This window comes from Schistocerca gregaria, chromosome X (assembly GCF_023897955.1).
Source record: "Schistocerca gregaria isolate iqSchGreg1 chromosome X, iqSchGreg1.2, whole genome shotgun sequence".
NCBI lineage: Eukaryota > Metazoa > Arthropoda > Insecta > Orthoptera > Acrididae > Schistocerca > Schistocerca gregaria.
In genome coordinates, this window is record NC_064931.1 from 477054609 (window position 1) to 477071938 (window position 17330).

Here is a 17330-nt window from a genome sequence, read left to right on the forward strand (position 1 = left end):
ATAAAGTACATGGCCTGCGGTTGTGGCACAGATAAGATACACGGTGTGTCGGTTGCTACAATGGTAATATTGGTGTCGACTGACGGTGATTTTAGCACAGATGCGGAGCGCCAGTGGTCGCTATGCGGGTGTGCTGCGCGGAGACCCCGCAAGTGCGGCGGCGGGCCGGCTTTTTGTACGGCAAGGTCGCGGAAACCTCACGTTTTCCCTTTCTCCGCGGCGGCGGCGGCGGCGGCGGCAGCGGCGGCGCCGGAGCAGGGTCTGCGGCAGCGGCGCTTTCACTGCCAGTTGACATGCGGCCACGCGCGCTCGCACCTGCCATGGGCTGATGGCTGCTGCCGCCGCCGTCCAGGACCCGGAGCTCGCCTTCCGCTTCTACGACAGGTGGAGGAGGCGCAACGAGGCGCTGGCCCGCCGCTGGCTCAACGAGCCTCTCTGCCAGGAGGGGCAGCCGCCTGCCATCTTCCACAGTCTGCACTGCAAGATCCAGCTGCTGCGGCAGGAGATTGTGCGTACACCTCTCATCTGCTCTCCTCCTACGATAAGTGAGCTGTGCTCGAAGCCAGTTTAAAAGTTCCGAGCTTCGCTTTTTTGTGTTGTCGCTGTATGTGGTACTAGCCCGGTACTACCAATGTAGGTCGGTAGGGAAGCGGCTTCGTGCAGTAAGCATCCTCGCCTGCCCTGTTGAATCTAGATTTTAACACGGAAACGTTAGTGTGCAAGTCACAGTGCATATAGCATCTTTGTTTAGCTATACGTCACTTCTCAGTCAGTCATCAAAATGATAATGAGCGTTTTCTGTGACCTCTACATTCTTTTTTATATGCGTTAACGAATTACCTATCGAAAATGATGCCTCTATGGCACACGACACTGGCTTTTGTACGTTAATGCAGCACCAACTCTCATTTCGAAAATCGTGTCTGACAAGGACGAATGTATTGCCTTAGCAGTACATTTCCAATATTAATAACTTTGTTTTCCCCGAGGTAAGCTAGACAAATAGTAATAACGAAGAATGCAAAGCAAAAGTATTGTTTTAATTCCTAAGACTCAAGATGAGCGGCGAGTCTACAATTCTAAATGACGCCGATCGTTTTATCATAATGCCTTTTTGCTTGAATCTTCATCATCCTAGCGTACTTGTCCCTGTCATCGGTACGCCCTCTTGTTCAGTTGAACTGGACTGTGTGGGATGTCTAGGGACACACACTGTGAATTCTAATCTAGGTCAGCCTAGCTTGCGAGAAGATGCCAAGGTCCGAGGAAGTGCGCGAAACAGCCTTCACGCGGCTGGATTGCTGTTGCTTGCAGGCTCCCACACACTAACTTCATGCAAAATAGGCTCTATTTGCAAGACGGGATATTGTCCTCACGGAAATATTTCACATCGTTGCCTGTGTTTGAGTAGTAAGCAACCTTTTCGGCGTGGCCAGCCAATTGAAAGAAGTGTGTGTAACCACCATCTGGCAGTAGGAAAAAACAACATGTATTACTAATGTTGTCCTTAAGTACACGACATCGATCGAAAATGCGATAATTGGAGTGGCTCATGTCCCAGAAAACTGATCTTCTCTTTCAGTGTTAATATGTTTTTGGGAAGTATCCCTCCCACCACATTTACAATATTACTGCAAAGAGAGACGTAAATCTGTATGCGAACGTCTATTCTTTGTATACACTACTGGAAATCAAACTCTCTATAAGGGTTTCTCCTTTTATCGCGATATAATGCTGCAGCTGTAGCTGGGTTATGCGCCTGTTTTCTATGCGAATGGAGGAATAAATCGGTTGTAACCTGTTCGAGAAACCACATCGGCACCGTGATGAGCTTACGGGAAAACACGTTAGTCGGAGCAGGATTCGGACCACATATCTCCCAATTAGGGGAACAGCCCTTTAGCGCTGTGCCATGTCGCTTTGTTGCCCGCCATTTACTCGGCCTTGCCAGCCAGATCTGAAAATGTTACTTCTGGGTCGCCTTTGGCGGCAGACAGTGACGTAGCGTTTCCGCATTCTCCGGACAGTCTGCACTGCGCAACAGGAGCCGCCGCTACGCAACGTCTCAGCGGATCACTGCCGCTGACGCGCTTCCCAGTCCTGTCTCAGTTTACTCCCGTGTACAAAGCTGCGCTTCGGTACTATTGTCGTAACCTGGCACAAAATATTACGATTGTCTGTCTGTCTCTTCCATTATTGAAAGGTGCCCGACATGATTTATCACAGATAAATCCACATCTACATCTACATCTACATGACTACTCTGCAATTCACATTTAAGTGCTTGGCAGAGGGTTCATCGAACCACAATCATACTATGTCTCTACTATTCCACTCCCGAACAGCGAGCGGGAAAAACGAACACCTAAACCTTTCTGTTCGAGCTCTGATTTCTCTTATTTTATTTTGATGATCATTCCTACCTATGTAGGTTGGGCTCAACAAAATATTTTAGCATTCGGAAGAGAAAGTTGGTGACTGAAATTTCGTGAAAAGGTCTCGCCGCGACGAAAAACGTCTATGCTGTAATGACTTCCATCCCAACTCGTGTATCATATCTGCCACACTCTCCCCCCTATAACGTGATAATACAAAACGAGCTACCCTTTTTTGCACCCTTTCGATGTCCTCCGTCAATCCCACCTGGTAAAGATCCCACACCGCGCAGTAATATTCTAACAGAGGACGAACGAGTGTAGTGTAAGCTGTCTCTTTAGTGGACTTGTTGCATCTTCTAAGTGTCCTGCCAATGAAACGCAACCTTTGGCTCGCCTTCCCGACAATATTATCTATGTGGTCCTTCCAACTGAAGTTGTTCGTAATTTTAACACCCAGGTACTTAGTTGAATTGACAGCCTTGAGAATTGTACTATTTATCGAGTAATCGAATTCCAACGGATTTCTTTTGGAACTCATGTGGATCATCTCACACTTTTCGTTATTTAGCGTCAACTGCCACCTGACACACCATACAGCAATCTTTTCTAAATCGCTTTGCAACTGATACTGGTCTTCGGATGACCTTACTAGACGGTAAATTACAGCATCATCTGCTTTAGTAGTTGTCAACGAAATTGCAGTACGTAGCTCTTATTACATTCCTTGTACGATTCGTACGCGCTGTGTTTGCACACTGCTTGGCAGACCAGTTCAGATTACTGTCTCGTGGAAACGGCATAACCAGAGTCAGGAAACAATTCTAAGGACGTTGAAAGTTCGTCTCTGATGCAAATTAGAAAGTAGACTGAAAAATATGCGAATAAAATTGTTTCTAAAATGACAAATACACTTCGTCTACACGAAAAACAAAGAAATTAGTCAGAAAAATCTAGACTGATGTTCATCCGTAATCATCTTTAATGAATCTCTAATACGATTTTAAGTATTTTAACGGCTTGTGTACAAAACATTTGTCCAGTCATGACTCCATCATTTGCGATACGACCGAATGCGAGAACAATAATTTTTTCCCCTCAAATCGTGCACTTCAAGACGCATGGACAGAAAAGATTACTTTCAGTGCACTTATTCTATTTCAACATGAAACAGGATTCATTGAACGATACACTGTGAAAATACATTACATGCACTGATGATCAGTCGGTAAGGCCTCGATAGCTGACTAGTCAAATAAAACTAATGACAAGCGATTGTGGTGCAACAACAAAAAAATCAAATGGCTCTGAGCACTATGGGACTTAACTTCTCAGGTCATCAGTCCCCTAGATCTTAGAACTACTTAAACCTAACTAACCTAAGGACATCACACACATCCATGCCCGAGGCAGGATTCGAACCTGCGACCGTAGCGGTCGCGCGGTTCCAGACTGTAGCGCCTAAAACCGCTTGGCCACTCCGGCCGGCAATACTGTGATGATACCTGCCGAACTATCGCGGCTAATTTGCTACTCATACATGTCCTATATGAGTTCGTGCTCCATCTTTAATAACATTGACATCGATTAACTTTAAACTCTACTCTTCCTTCCTTTGAAGCATATTTTGTAGATCAGCTGGTCACAAGCAAGTGCTAGTAGGTCATAAACGCTATTGTTTTGAAATTGGTGGTAAGTTCCTATGGGGGCAAACTGCTTAGATCATCGGCCCCTATAAACGCCACTGTTCCAAAGGTTGTGGCGAAAATGAATATACTCGAATAGTTCTGAATAGCTGTGTCTAAAAATAAAGCACTAAGAGAGAGAAACATTACTGCTACCGTAACAAACTGTTCCGGTTGCCGGCCGGAGTGGCCGACTGTTCTAGGCGCTTCAGTCTGGAACCACACGACCGCTAACGTCGCAGGTTCAAATCCTGCCTCGGGCGTGGATGTGTGTGATGTCCTTAGGTTAGTTAGGTTTAAGTAGTTCTAAATTCTAGGGGAGTGATGACCTCAAATGTTAAGTCCCATAGTGCTCAGAGCCATTTTGAACCGTTCGGGTCGGAAAGTTGTTTACTGCGCTATTTTTTTCAACCTTTAGTAATTTTAAGACCACCATAAAATGTTTAACAGTCAGCGTGGTTCATTTTAACAGCAAACTAATCTTGGTAAGCCACCTTCTTTGACAGAGAAATTTAAAACTCAAATATGAATGCGCGTACTGTCCAAAATATTGATTTCCTTCTCTCTATTCTTAAGTCTATGAATTCTTCGTTGTTGCATCTTCTTATCTGGAAATAACCAGCAAAAATTGTTAATTTAAATTATTATTATTCAGAGGATCACGATATTTAAAGTGTAGATAATCTACGGAACGTGGTACTGATTGCTTTAATCGGTATGAAAACAGACAAAAGCAAATAGAAATTATTCGGATTTTAGTCACTATTTAATTTATTAGTTTCTCGTATTTCGAAAGATGCTTGGAGTTAAGAATCTCGTCGGCGTTGAGGTTTTTTGAGAACAGAGCATTTGCGCATATGAATAAGGATGAGGATTGAGGTGATTTTCACCTGTTTCAGAAAAAGTTATTTAGGAGGAATCACAGATAACCTGCATTTGGACTGCCGTATTGTTCGATAACTCGAGTGTAGCGATCTCAGCGTAGTATTTTCATAAGGGCGCTAAGTGTCTCCCGATACTGTAAGCACCTTATCATCACAGACGCGGAAGCATATAAAGGATATTGCCTCACACGCGGAAGTCTTATCTTAGCTGTTTGAAGCATGGTGCTCTGTTAACAATGGAACCTAAATCGGTGAAAGCTGCGTAAAAAACTGAAATTTTGATGGAAATCAGACTAATTAGTTCTTATGCTTTCCGTTATTTTGCTACGGAGCTGAACCGTAACAGCTGAGGCGGCTGTCGTTTGTTCTCAGGCGTTGCACAAGTCAGCTGTGACCTTTCCAAACACCGGGAACACTGTTGAAACGGAACCCAAGACGCATACGCCGCTGTTCCTTTGCTGGAAAAGTCAGCATAGTTCTGTATCCTTGCCTGTACAAACTCTTGTAGTCGGAATTACCTCTTTAAATAATGAACTTGTCACAGCCAGAATGAATAGTCGGTGACTTTCTTTTAGATGTGCGTTTACTATTCGCAGAATATTTATCTCTTTTGCGTTAGTTCGAAAAATGCGCCATAAATATAAGCCAAAGGATTAATGGATAAATCTCACTAAGAGCAAAAATTTGCAAAAACTCATAATTTCTTTTTTCTTTACATTACAAAAAGTATATGGCTAATGCAGCACAAAGCGCATCACACAGACCTGAACTAACGAGCTGTTCGTTACACTGCAACTCGTAAAACTGTACAAAGACAGTAACTGACGTAGAGTTGCGCTATTTTAATATTTCGATTATCAGTGTGAGAAAATGAGAAGTCGATGTCTTTATTTTCGAGAGCTTGCAGAGCTCTGCACTACTACTAATTTCTCTGATTTTTGCTGTTGGGAAGAATATTTAGAAGGTGCAATAAATGCTTGTCCGTCTTCTTCCGAGTATTTCTGAATGGTATGGATTTTACGAGTACCAGATAAAATTGACGGAGGGCATCGAAAAAGTTCAAGGAAGGGTAGCTGGTTTTATATCATCACAGAACAGGGGGCAGTGTGTCAGAGATATGATAAGCGAGTTTGGTGGCAACCATTAAAACGAAAGCGTTTTTCATTGCGGCGAAATATTTTTCCATAAATTTCAATCAATTATTTTCTCTCCCGAATGTCAAAATATTTTGTTGACAGGGATAAAATAAGAGTAACCAGAGCTCTTAAGGAAACATTTAAGTGTTCAATTTTCCCTCGTGCCGTTCGAGAGTGGAACGGTACAGAAATAATCTGAAAGTGGTTCCATGCACCTTCTGCCAAACACTTAAGTGTGAACTGCAGGGTAATCATATTGTTATGGATGTAAATGAAGGGAGAAGGCATGTAAGAACTCTGGAATGTATGACAATGTGTAATTTCCATGACATTTGGTCTAATATAGGAACGATTGGTCTTCCGATAACAACGAACTCCCTAGATTTATACTATCGCAAACATCTTTTTGTTAAAAAATCAAACAGATGTCTTTAAACATCCAGTACGTATTAGGCGAATAACAAGTTTCCTCTAGCGTACGACAAGAATGCTACCAGATACTGACACTGTAAGAAACTAAGCTTGCTCTTCTGTATGGTTGAGTCAGCTGACTTTCCTCAGCCTGATATGGCAGGGTATGCTTCAAGTCTCATCGAATGCTGAGAACTGCAGGCCACCACGTGTTTTTTTTTTTTTTTTTTTTTTTTCCACGCGTCCCTCTTGTGACATCTTATTCGACGTTCGACTCAAGAGGCTCTTCAGAGGAGCACCATAGACACTCGACGACACAAGGTAACTCTTCGTTCACAAGCATCAAAAATCACACACACTCACAGGCCAAATTTTACTAAAACATGTTATCAATGTAAGCTCACAAGACTCCACATACTCATTGTTGGTCTGCACACTTAAAAAACCATGAATAAATGATTTTGTCACGTTCCCCATTAGATAACTATACGAAATGATTTTGCTAAATGGGAACAAACGGCGGAGGTTCGACGTCTCCCTCGGGCATGTGTGTGTGTGTGTGTGTGTGTGTGTGTGTGTGTGTGTGTGTGTTGTTCTTAGCATAAGTTAGTTGAAATTAGTTTAAGTAGTGTGTAAGTCTAGGGACCGATGACCTCAGCAGTTTGGTCTCTTAGGAATTCACACACATTTGAACATCTTCTCAACGACGGTTTCCTGCAGTTTGTCCCCATTTAGCAAAATCATCCTGTAGAGTTAGTTAATTGATGTAGAACGACTACGTTTGCGGGCTACTGATACGTGAATTGTTTGTATGTTTGTTTACACTTCGCAACCCAGTGTACAGTGTGTGGCGGGTGTTGTAGTATTATCACCATCCATTTCCAGTTCGATTCGCGGATGACACGCGCTATGAGAGACTATCCATACCCCGCTCTATGAGCTCGGATGACTACATTTTTTTAGCGTAGTCGTCATTAAGCAAGATTTATGGTGAAGAAAATAGACTGTCTCTTGACTCGTTTTAGATTTTGTAAATCTCTCTGCGTTGCTCATCGACGTACTTGCGGCGCCTCCTATTAGAAGTTTGTTGAGCACGCATGTGACAATCCCACACTGACTAAACAAATCTGTGACGAATCATGCAGCCCTTCTTTGAATCTTTTCTATCTCTTCCATTAATCCAACTTGGTAAGTGACTCATACCGACAAACTATACTCGTGAACTGGTTGAATGTTGGTTTTCCAACACTTTTCTCTCATCCATGAATTATACTTCCTCATAATTCTCCCAATAAATCTGAGTCTGACTACTGTCTTTCTCATGGATAAATTTAAGTGGTAGTTTCACGTCATATTGTTTCCGACTGATGCTTCTAGATAAATTATGTGATCAAAAGTATCCGGGCACTCCTATTTAATTTAGAATTGACCACTAGATGTTACGAGAGACGGGCCAGCCATTATAAAAGGAGGCAGTGAGTATTTCATTGTCAGTAGAGAAGCAATAACAGCGGAATGGGTCTTCTAGGAGAGCTCAGTGACTTAGAACGTGGATTGCTGATTGGATTTCACCTGAGTAACAAATCTATCAGGAACATTTCAAACCTTCTAAAGCTGCCCAGTTCGATTGTTGGTAATGTTACTATGAAGTGGAAACCCGATGCAACGACCACAGCTGAACCAAGACCAGGAAGACTTCATGTACTGTCGGACACGAACTGTCGAGCATTGCAGAGAGTGACTGTAAAAAATCGGATGACATCAGCGGAATGAATCACTCGTGAGTCCCACAGCGCTACCAGCTAGCAAGATGACTGTGCGTAGTTAAAAAGAATTGGCTACAATGCTCGAGCAGTTCCTCATAAGCCACACATTTCTCATGTCAGTGCTAAGCAACGCTGGAGGTGGTGTAAAGAGCTACCTCACTGGACAGTGGGCACCTAGCAACGTGTGATTTTGAGCGATGAATCACACTATACACTGTAGCAATCATGTGGAAGGGTCTGGATTTGGTGAATGCCTGGGGATCACACGTAGACCTGTGGTCATGTGTAGTGGCAGCAGTCAAATATGAGGATGTGATCTCATTTTTGTTCTTAATAAAACTCTAAATGCTCAGAGATATGAATACTTTTTACAGCATTGTCTACTGTGTACACTAGAGGAACTGTTCGGAGACGATGATTGTATCACCAGTGCAATGCACCCTGTCATAAAGCGGCATATGGGAGGCAATGGTCTATGGACATTAAAATTCCTGAACTGGTCTGCCCTGCCCAGAGTCCAGATCTGAACTCAGTGTAACACTAATTTTAAATTTAATAATCAACAGCCTCAGTTCCAGCGTACCTAGAATTTACCTAGGTTTCATTCGGGATAACCCAACCTTCTTCAGAATAACAGTAACTCCGTTTATCCGTAGTGGACATAGTCAAGCTAAAACTATATATCCATTAACTTTCGTCAGACTGTAAAAACTTATCTGAAACTGCCTCGGCCCCACTTCACAGTTTCAGATAAGTTTTCACAGTCTGACGATAGTTAATGGATTTGTAGTTTTAGCTTGAGGATGTGCACTATGGATAAACGGTAGTTACTGTTATTCTGAAAAGGTTGTGTTATCCCGACTGAAACCTAGGTAAATTCTAGGTACGCTGGAACTGAGGCTGTTGATTATTAAATTTAAAACGGTGCAACTGAGGATGTTAATTATTAAAATTAAAATTAATATTTATGCAGTTGCTGACAGGGCCGCGAAATGTTGAAAATATTCAGTGAAACACCTTTGGGATGAGTTAGAACGTCGACTTCTTTCCAGATCCCAGCGTCCAACATCAGTATTATCTGTGGTTTCCGCTCTTATGGAAGAATGTGCTACCATTCCTACACAAACATTCAGACATCTCATTGAAAGTGTCTCCAGCAAAGTTCAAGCCATCATAAAGATAGAGGGTGGACACGCCCCATGTTAATGTGTCCCAATACTTTTGATAATATAGTGTACTTAACGGTTGTGGCTGACTGAAGTCAGTTACTACTACAGGTGGTCAAACGATATAGTACCTTTTCGTCTGTTTATACGCATTATATTTTATTTGTTTGTGTTTAGCGTCAGCTGCCAATATTTACACCAGATGTTAATAATTTGCAAGTCTATATTTTGTAAAAAGTTCTGACTCTGTCACATCTACGTACACACCTGCGTCCTCCGCAAAGAACGTCAGTGCTACAGACGTTACTCGCCGGGCCACTGACATAAACAAAGTGATCAGCAGCGGTCTTGTCCATCTGTCTTCAGGTACGCCGGACGCCACATACCTTTCTGACGATGTCTCCCTTGGTTCGGGGACAGACATTTGAACCTCAGCATATATAAATGTAACATAGTCGTCGTGCTTGTGGGAATTCTTGTGCCTCTGTCCCGCATCGGCGCAGGGTCGACATGGCTATTCACAGATTTGGCATGGTTACTTTAAGGTGTGGTCGGGCGCGCTTCCCATTGCTACGCCATGACCGTTCAGGACGGAATTCGTGAACCTCAACTGTCTGCAAGTAGTGTTCTTCGTGTAAAATTGAGTGAAACTGTTCTAAATGTTTGCAATCGTGTAACTGGAGTAGGACTTACGTACCAGGCTAGTATTCACTTAGTGGGATGCAGGAAACAGTCTAAAAACCACATCTAGGTAGGCCGTTACACCGACCCTTGTCATCAATCCAACCAGCGGATTCGATTAGGGACAGGCGCACCTTCCCATGCCGGAAACAGTGCTTTAACACGCCCAGCTATACGGACGGTTCAACCAACCCCGCCTGTAACAACTGTATAGTATCTGGGGGTACTGTCCGGAGCGAACTAACATGGAACGACCACATTAAGCTAATTGTAGGAAAAGAACATGCCAGACTGAGATTCGTTAGAAAGATCCTAAGGAAATGCAATTGACAAGCTCACATAATTGTTATTTGATCGATTTTTTAGTGTTACCCTGCAATCTGGAACACGTACCAGGCAGAATTAATAGAGGAAATCGAGAAAGTGGAAAGAAGAGCGGCACGTTTTGTCACGGATTCGTGTAATAAGCATGAGAGCATGACGTTGTTGCTCATCAAACTCCTGTGCGAGACGTTACAAGACAGACGCTGTACATCACCGAGAGATTTACTGCAAAAATTCCGTGAGGGATCGTTGCAATAAGAGTCGGACGTCATCTGTTTCCTTCTGCGCTCGTGTCGTGAAATGACTGTTGTTGTTGTCTTCAGTCCTGAGACTGGTTTGATGCAGCTCTCCATGCTACTCTATCCTGTGCAAGCTGCTTCATCTCCCAGTACCTACTGCAACCTACATCCTTCTGAATCTGCTTAGTGTACTCATCTCTCGGTCTCCCTCTACGATTTTTACCGTCCACGCTGCCCTCCAATGCTAAATTTGTGATCCCTTGATGCCTCAAAACATGTCCTACCAACCGATCCCTTCTTGTAGTCAAGTTGTGCCACAAACTTCTCTTCTCCCCAATCCTATTCAATACCTCCTCATTAGTTACGTGATCTATCCACCTTATCTTCAGTATTCTTCTGTAGCACCACATTTCGAAAGCTTCTATTCTCTTCTTGTCCAAACTAGTTATCGTCCATGTTTCACTTCCATACATGGCTACACTCCAAACAAATACTTTCAGAAACGACTTCCTGATACATAAATCTATATTCGAAGTTAACAAATTTCTCTTCTTCAGAAACTCTTTCCTTGCCATTGCCAGTCTACATTTTATATCCTCTCTACTTCGACCATCATCAGTTATTTTACTTCCTAAATAGCAAAACTCCTTTACTACTTTAAGTGTCTCATTTCCTACATTCCATTATCCTCGTTTTGCTTTTGTTAATGTTCATCTTATATCCTCCTTTCAAGACACTGTCCAGTCCGTTCAACTGCTCTTCCAAGTCCTTTGCCGTCTCTGACAGAATTACAATGTCATCGGCGAACCTCAAAGTTTTTACTTCGTCTCCATGAATTTTAATACCTACTCCAAATTTTTCTTTTGTTTCCTTTACTGCTTGCTCAATATACAGATTGAATAACATCGGGGAGAGGCTACAACCCTGTCTCACTCCTTTCCCAAGCACTGCTTCTCTTTCATGCCCCTCGACTCTTATTACTGCCATCTGGTTTCTGTACAAATTATAAATAGCCTTTCGTTCCCTGTATTTTACCCCTGCCACCTTTAGAATTTGAAAAAGAGTATTCCAGTCAACATTGTCAAAAGCTTTCTCTAAGTCTACAAATGCTAGAAACGTAGGTTTGCCTTTTCTTAATCTTTCTTCTAAGATAAGTCGTAAGGTCAGTATTGCCTCACGTGTTCCAACATTTCGACGGAATCCAAACTGATCCTCCCCGAGGTCTGCATCTACCAGTTTTTCCATTCGTCTGTAAAGAATTCGCGTTAGTATTTTGCAGCCGTGGCTTATTACACTGATAGTTCGGTAATTTTCACATCTGTCAGCACCTGCTTTCTTTGGGATTGGAATTATTATATTCTTCTTGAAGTCTGAGGGTATTTCGCCTGTCTCATACATCTTGCTCACCAGCTGGTAGAGTTTTGTCATGACTGCCTCTCCCAAGGCCGTCAGTAGTTCTAATGGAATGTTGTCTACTCCGGGGGCCTTGTTTCGACTCAGGTCTTTCAGTGCTCTGTCAAACTCTTCACGCAGTATCGTATCTCCCATTTCGTCTTCATCTACATCCTCTTCTATTTCCATAATATTGTCCTCAAGTACATCGCCCTTGTATAAACCTTCTATATACTCCTTCCACCTTTCTGCCTTCCCTTATTTGCTTAGAACTGGGCTGCCATCTGAGCTCTTGATATTCATACACGTGGTTCTCTTCTCTCCAAAGGTCTCTTTAATTTTCCTGTAGGCAGTATCTATCTTACCCCTAGTGAGATAAGCTTCTACATCCTTACATTTGTCCTCTAGCCATCCCTGTTTAGCCATTTTGCACTTCCTGTCGATCTCATTTTTGAGACGTTTGTATTCCTTTTTGCCTGCTTCATTTACTGCATTTTTATATTTTCTCCTTTCATCAATTAAATTCAATATTTCTTCTGTTACCCAAGGATTTCTAGCAGCCCTCGTCTTTGTACCTACTTTATCCTCTGCTGCCTTCACTACTACATCCCTCAGAGCTACCCATTCTTCTTCTACTGTATTTCCTTCACCTATTCCTGTCAATTGTTCCCTTATGCTCTCTCTGAAACTCTGTACAACCTCTGGTTCTTTCAGTTTATCCAGGTCCCATCTCCTTAATTTCCCACATTTTTGCAGTTTCTTCAGTTTTAATCTACAGGTCATAACCAATAGATTGTGGTCAGAGTCCACATCTGCCCCTGGAAATGTCTTACAACTTAAAACCTGGTTCCTAAATCTCTGTCTTACCATTATATAATCTATCTGATACCTTTTAGTATCTCCAGGGTTCTTCCACGTATACAACCTTCTTTCATGATTCTTAAACCAAGTGTTAGCTATGATTAAGTTGTGCTCTGTGCAAAATTCTACTAGGCGGCTTCCTCTTTCATTTCTTAGCCCCAATCCATATTCACCTACTATGTTTCCTTCTCTCCCTTTTCCTACACTCGAATTCCAGTCACCCATTACTATTAAATTTTCGTCTCCCTTCACTATCTGAATAATTTCTTTTATTTCATCGTACATTTCTTCAATTTCTTCATCATCTGCAGAGCTAGTTGGCATATAAACTTGTACTACTGTAGTAGGTGTGGGCTTCGTATCTATCTTGGCCACAATAATGCGTTCACTATGCTGTTTGTAGTAGCTTACCCGCATTCCTATTTTCCTATTCATTATTAAACCTACTCCTGCATTACCCCTATTTGATTTTGTGTTTATAACCCTGTAGTCACCTGACCAGAAGTCGTGTTCCTCCTGCCACCGAACTTCACTAATTCCCACTATATCTAACTTTAACCTATCCATTTCCCTTTTTAAATTTTCTAACCTACCTGCCCGATTAAGGGATCTGACATTCCACGCTCCGATCCGTAGAACGCCAGTTTTCTTTCTCCTGATAACGACATCCTCCTGAGTAGTCCCCGCCCGGAGATCCGAATGGGGGACTATTTTACCTCCGGAATATTTTACCCAAGAGGATGCCATCATCATTTAATCATACAGTAAAGCTGCATGTCCTCGGGAAAAATTACGGCTGTAGTTTCCCCTTGCTTTCAGCCGTTCGCAGTACCAGCACAGCAAGGCCGTTTTGGTTAATGTTGCAAGGCCAGATCAGTCAATCATCCAGACTGTTGCCCCTGCAACTACTGAAAAGGCTGCTGCCCCTCTTCAGGAACCACACGTTTGTCTGGCCTCTCAACAGATACCCCTCCGTTGTGGTTGCATCTACGGTACGGCCATCTGTATCGCTGAGGCACGCAAGCCTCCCCACCAACGGCAAGGTCCATGGTTCATGGGGGGAGGGTGAAATGACTACGACGGGAAAATCAGATCAATCGGAGCTGCTACAGAGCCTTACCGACAATCGTTCTTTGTGTGCACCATTTGAAATTGGAAGAGGGAAGAACGTAAACCATAGTGGTACCAGAAGTACCCTCTGCCACACACAATAAAATGGCTTATGGGATACAGATAAGGTGTAGATTTCCTTCCAGGCAGAACTCAACACATCGTTCTTAACGAAACAAGATCGATAGATAGCAAGGTAACGTGAGGAGTATCCCAAGGAAGTGCGACAGGGTCGTAAGTGTTTACAAAATTTACAAATAATAATACGGTCGTGTGGATCAATGGCCAGGTGTAAGTCTTTCAATTGAACACCACTTCGGAAAATTGTGTATACCTAAACTGCCCATTTAACCAACCGAGGAAAGTGGACCTACCGTTTAATGTGGAATTCAACCCACATGTCGTTTCTGGCGACTGCACACGTCGTCGAGAGACGAAGACTAGATTAAAGGCAGACTGAAAATTTTAGTAGTCCGGCCGGGAATCGAGCCCGTGGCCTGTCGGTTTCCCGATACAAGCTTTACCACTATACCGCCCGGCTCAACGGATCTAGTGGGTAACGTCGGAAGCTCTATAAGGCTGTCCGCAGATCACGCTATTGTCTATAATGAGGTAGCAGCGCCAGAAGACTGTAACGAATAGCAGGAAGACTTGTAGACGATCAATGATTGGCGCAAGGGCTGGCAATTCACCCTCAAAGTAAATGACCGTATCTCTAACACACTGCGCACAAAGAGGCGAAGAAATTCACGACTTTTAGAGTACGTTCTTGGCAACAAATCACTGTAAGCAGTATCTACCGTAGAGCACCTAGGGGCGACCATCCGGAACAACCTAAAATGGACTACATAAAACAAATTGTAAGAAAAGTAGACACCAGGCCTAGATTCATTAAGATAACCTTAAGAAAATGTAATGTATCCACGAAGAAAGCAGATTATGAAACACTTACTCGACTGATTTTTGAGCACTGCCGATCAGTCTTGCAAACTGACAGGGTTGGATTAATGGAAGAGATAAAGAAAGTCAAACAAAGAGTGATGCGTTTCGTCACGGGATCGTTTAGTGGGCGCAAGAGCATTACGGAAATGCTCAACAAACTATAGTGGCAGATGGCACAAAAGAGGTGGTGGATCACAGAGAGGTTCACTACTGAAATTCCGAGAGATAACGTTCTGGGAAGAGACAGACGGCATATTACTTCCTCCCACGTTTATCTCACGAAATGACCATATCGAGAAAATACAATACATTAGAGCTAGTACGGAGGTTTATCAACAATTATTCCTCTCAAACTCCAATCGCAAATGAAACAGGAAAGGGGTAAACAGATATCGGTACAACAAGTAACCTGTCCCACGCACCGCAAGGTGGTTTGTGTGTGTAGATGTAGATATAGATGCAAAGAGGCCTATTTGAGTGGGTACTAGAATTAAATCGATCTAAAACTGTTTAGTCTGATACTCTAAGTACCTAAGTCAGTAACATGGACTTAAGCTGGCTGAACATGTCTCGCGGATACGTATGACAGCATTCTGCCAGGCGAAACAGAATCTCGCCAATCAGCGACGCGTTCATCTCGAATTCCTTCCTGGATCTTTGTCCCTCAGTTTCTTACAAAGAGGACACCACATCGACAATATACCTTTCATTAACATGACTTCAATAACTTACAGTCAGGCAAAGTTCCTCACGAAAATTCGGGAAGCTATCACCACATTTTTTACTAAAGTGGAGCTGCTTCTAATGCACACTCTCACATATCTGTGATACACTGGAAAATTTGTGAATCCGTCCACCAGTCGCATCCCAAAGCTAAAATAATGTGGTGCGTGCTGGAAAGTAATGCCTCCAAATTTCTTTAGCGAAAACTCTTTAAGTTTTTTAAATAAAACATATGTTATTAACATTCTGTATCTTTATTCTTCATGACTACATATCTACAGCACTCTGCTAGTAGATGGTTCCGAACTGTAGTGTGTAACTTAGCGGTGTGTAACGTAACTATGTCGAGGAGTGAGAAATAGCTTGCTGTAACTGAGTTTCGAATTCGTAGAGTTCCTCCACATACGGAGCACCCACTCCTTCAGCTAGATAATGCCAAACCACACACGTGTGCTGCGACATCTGAAAAAAATTTTCTCCCGTCCTTCAACAAACTTATAATTTACAAGGTAATACGCTATGCACGACGCGCTACCTCGGCTTCGTTGAGCTCTAGACGCTGACAGACTTACTCCAGCTCTCAGACAAGCACGTCATGCGTTTCCTGTTACACTCGACCGTTTTTGAAGCACAGAATTTATTCAATGTTTGATAAATTTAAAATTAAATACCACGAAAATGTAAGCAATACATACAGTAGGTAAGGCAGTCAGCGATTCTCTCTTACTTTCCAGTTAGGAGCCATTCGCGAACAATAATAAATCTTTATTAAGACAAAATTAATTAGGCTCCAAATTTGAGGTACTGCGCTGTACTACATGCCAATGGGTGAGCAAACAGCCACGCGGGTGACAGCTTTCCCATGCCCCCGGCTGAAAGTAAAAGCGTGATTTAGGCAGCAACAAGCTGACTGCGGTTCCTGAGCTGTGGAAGCCACTACAGTTACTTGTGTAATGTGTAACCCAACGCACTATACTTCTAAGGAACTCGTGAAACATATGATTTACTTAAGGAATTAAAAGAAAAGACATTTGAAAAAAATAAACGACGTGACTGGTAAGGTGACACCCTATCTTCAGGATTTAATGCTGAATACCAGAATAAGGCAATTTTGTCTCCCCAGTGTGTGTAACGTAGTTGACTGTTGCTCATGTTCCTCCTTGTTTTAGCTGCTTTTGTCCTGTATTTCCTTTCAAGCTAAATTCTCACGAAATCTGCTGGTTCATGTCAATCACTAATCCCACCAGTGAATTACTGTGACGTAGGAAAGTACTTCGTGCCATTATTCAAGTTACTATAGGCTCTTGTTTCATGTTTCTGTTATTATCTGAAAGGTGAGAAATTGCTTGCGCTTCGGTTAAGAATACATTTCACAGACATCAATTTCATTGTTCTGCGGCGTGCTTGGCACTGATATCTTGATTTCTTGGTTCAAAAAGGACAGAATAATCTCTGTGACACACGACATTTTATATTTGTAGTGAATGTTCTTTTATGTAATACGAGACTTAAAATGGTTTGCCAAATTTAATTGTGGCGAGATCGAGTTGCAGATTTCCAAAATCACGGACTAATCGTTGTCAAAAGATTCTGCAGATTAAAATAAAAATCAATAAGTGAGAATGATTCCTACAG

At 42.6% G+C, this 17330-nt stretch overlaps 1 protein-coding gene across 1 annotated transcript in view; it reads left to right on the plus strand.

Annotated features, from left to right (window-relative positions):
• Positions 1–268: 268 nt before the first annotated feature.
• Positions 269–17330, plus strand: part of LOC126299001 (uncharacterized) — an 86413-nt gene continuing 69351 nt past the window's right edge. Inside the window, exon 1 of the mRNA XM_049990632.1 lies at positions 269–508. Within this exon, the coding sequence (XP_049846589.1) occupies positions 329–508 (180 nt within the window). The 5' untranslated portion in view covers positions 269–328. The remainder of the gene's footprint in view (positions 509–17330) is intronic.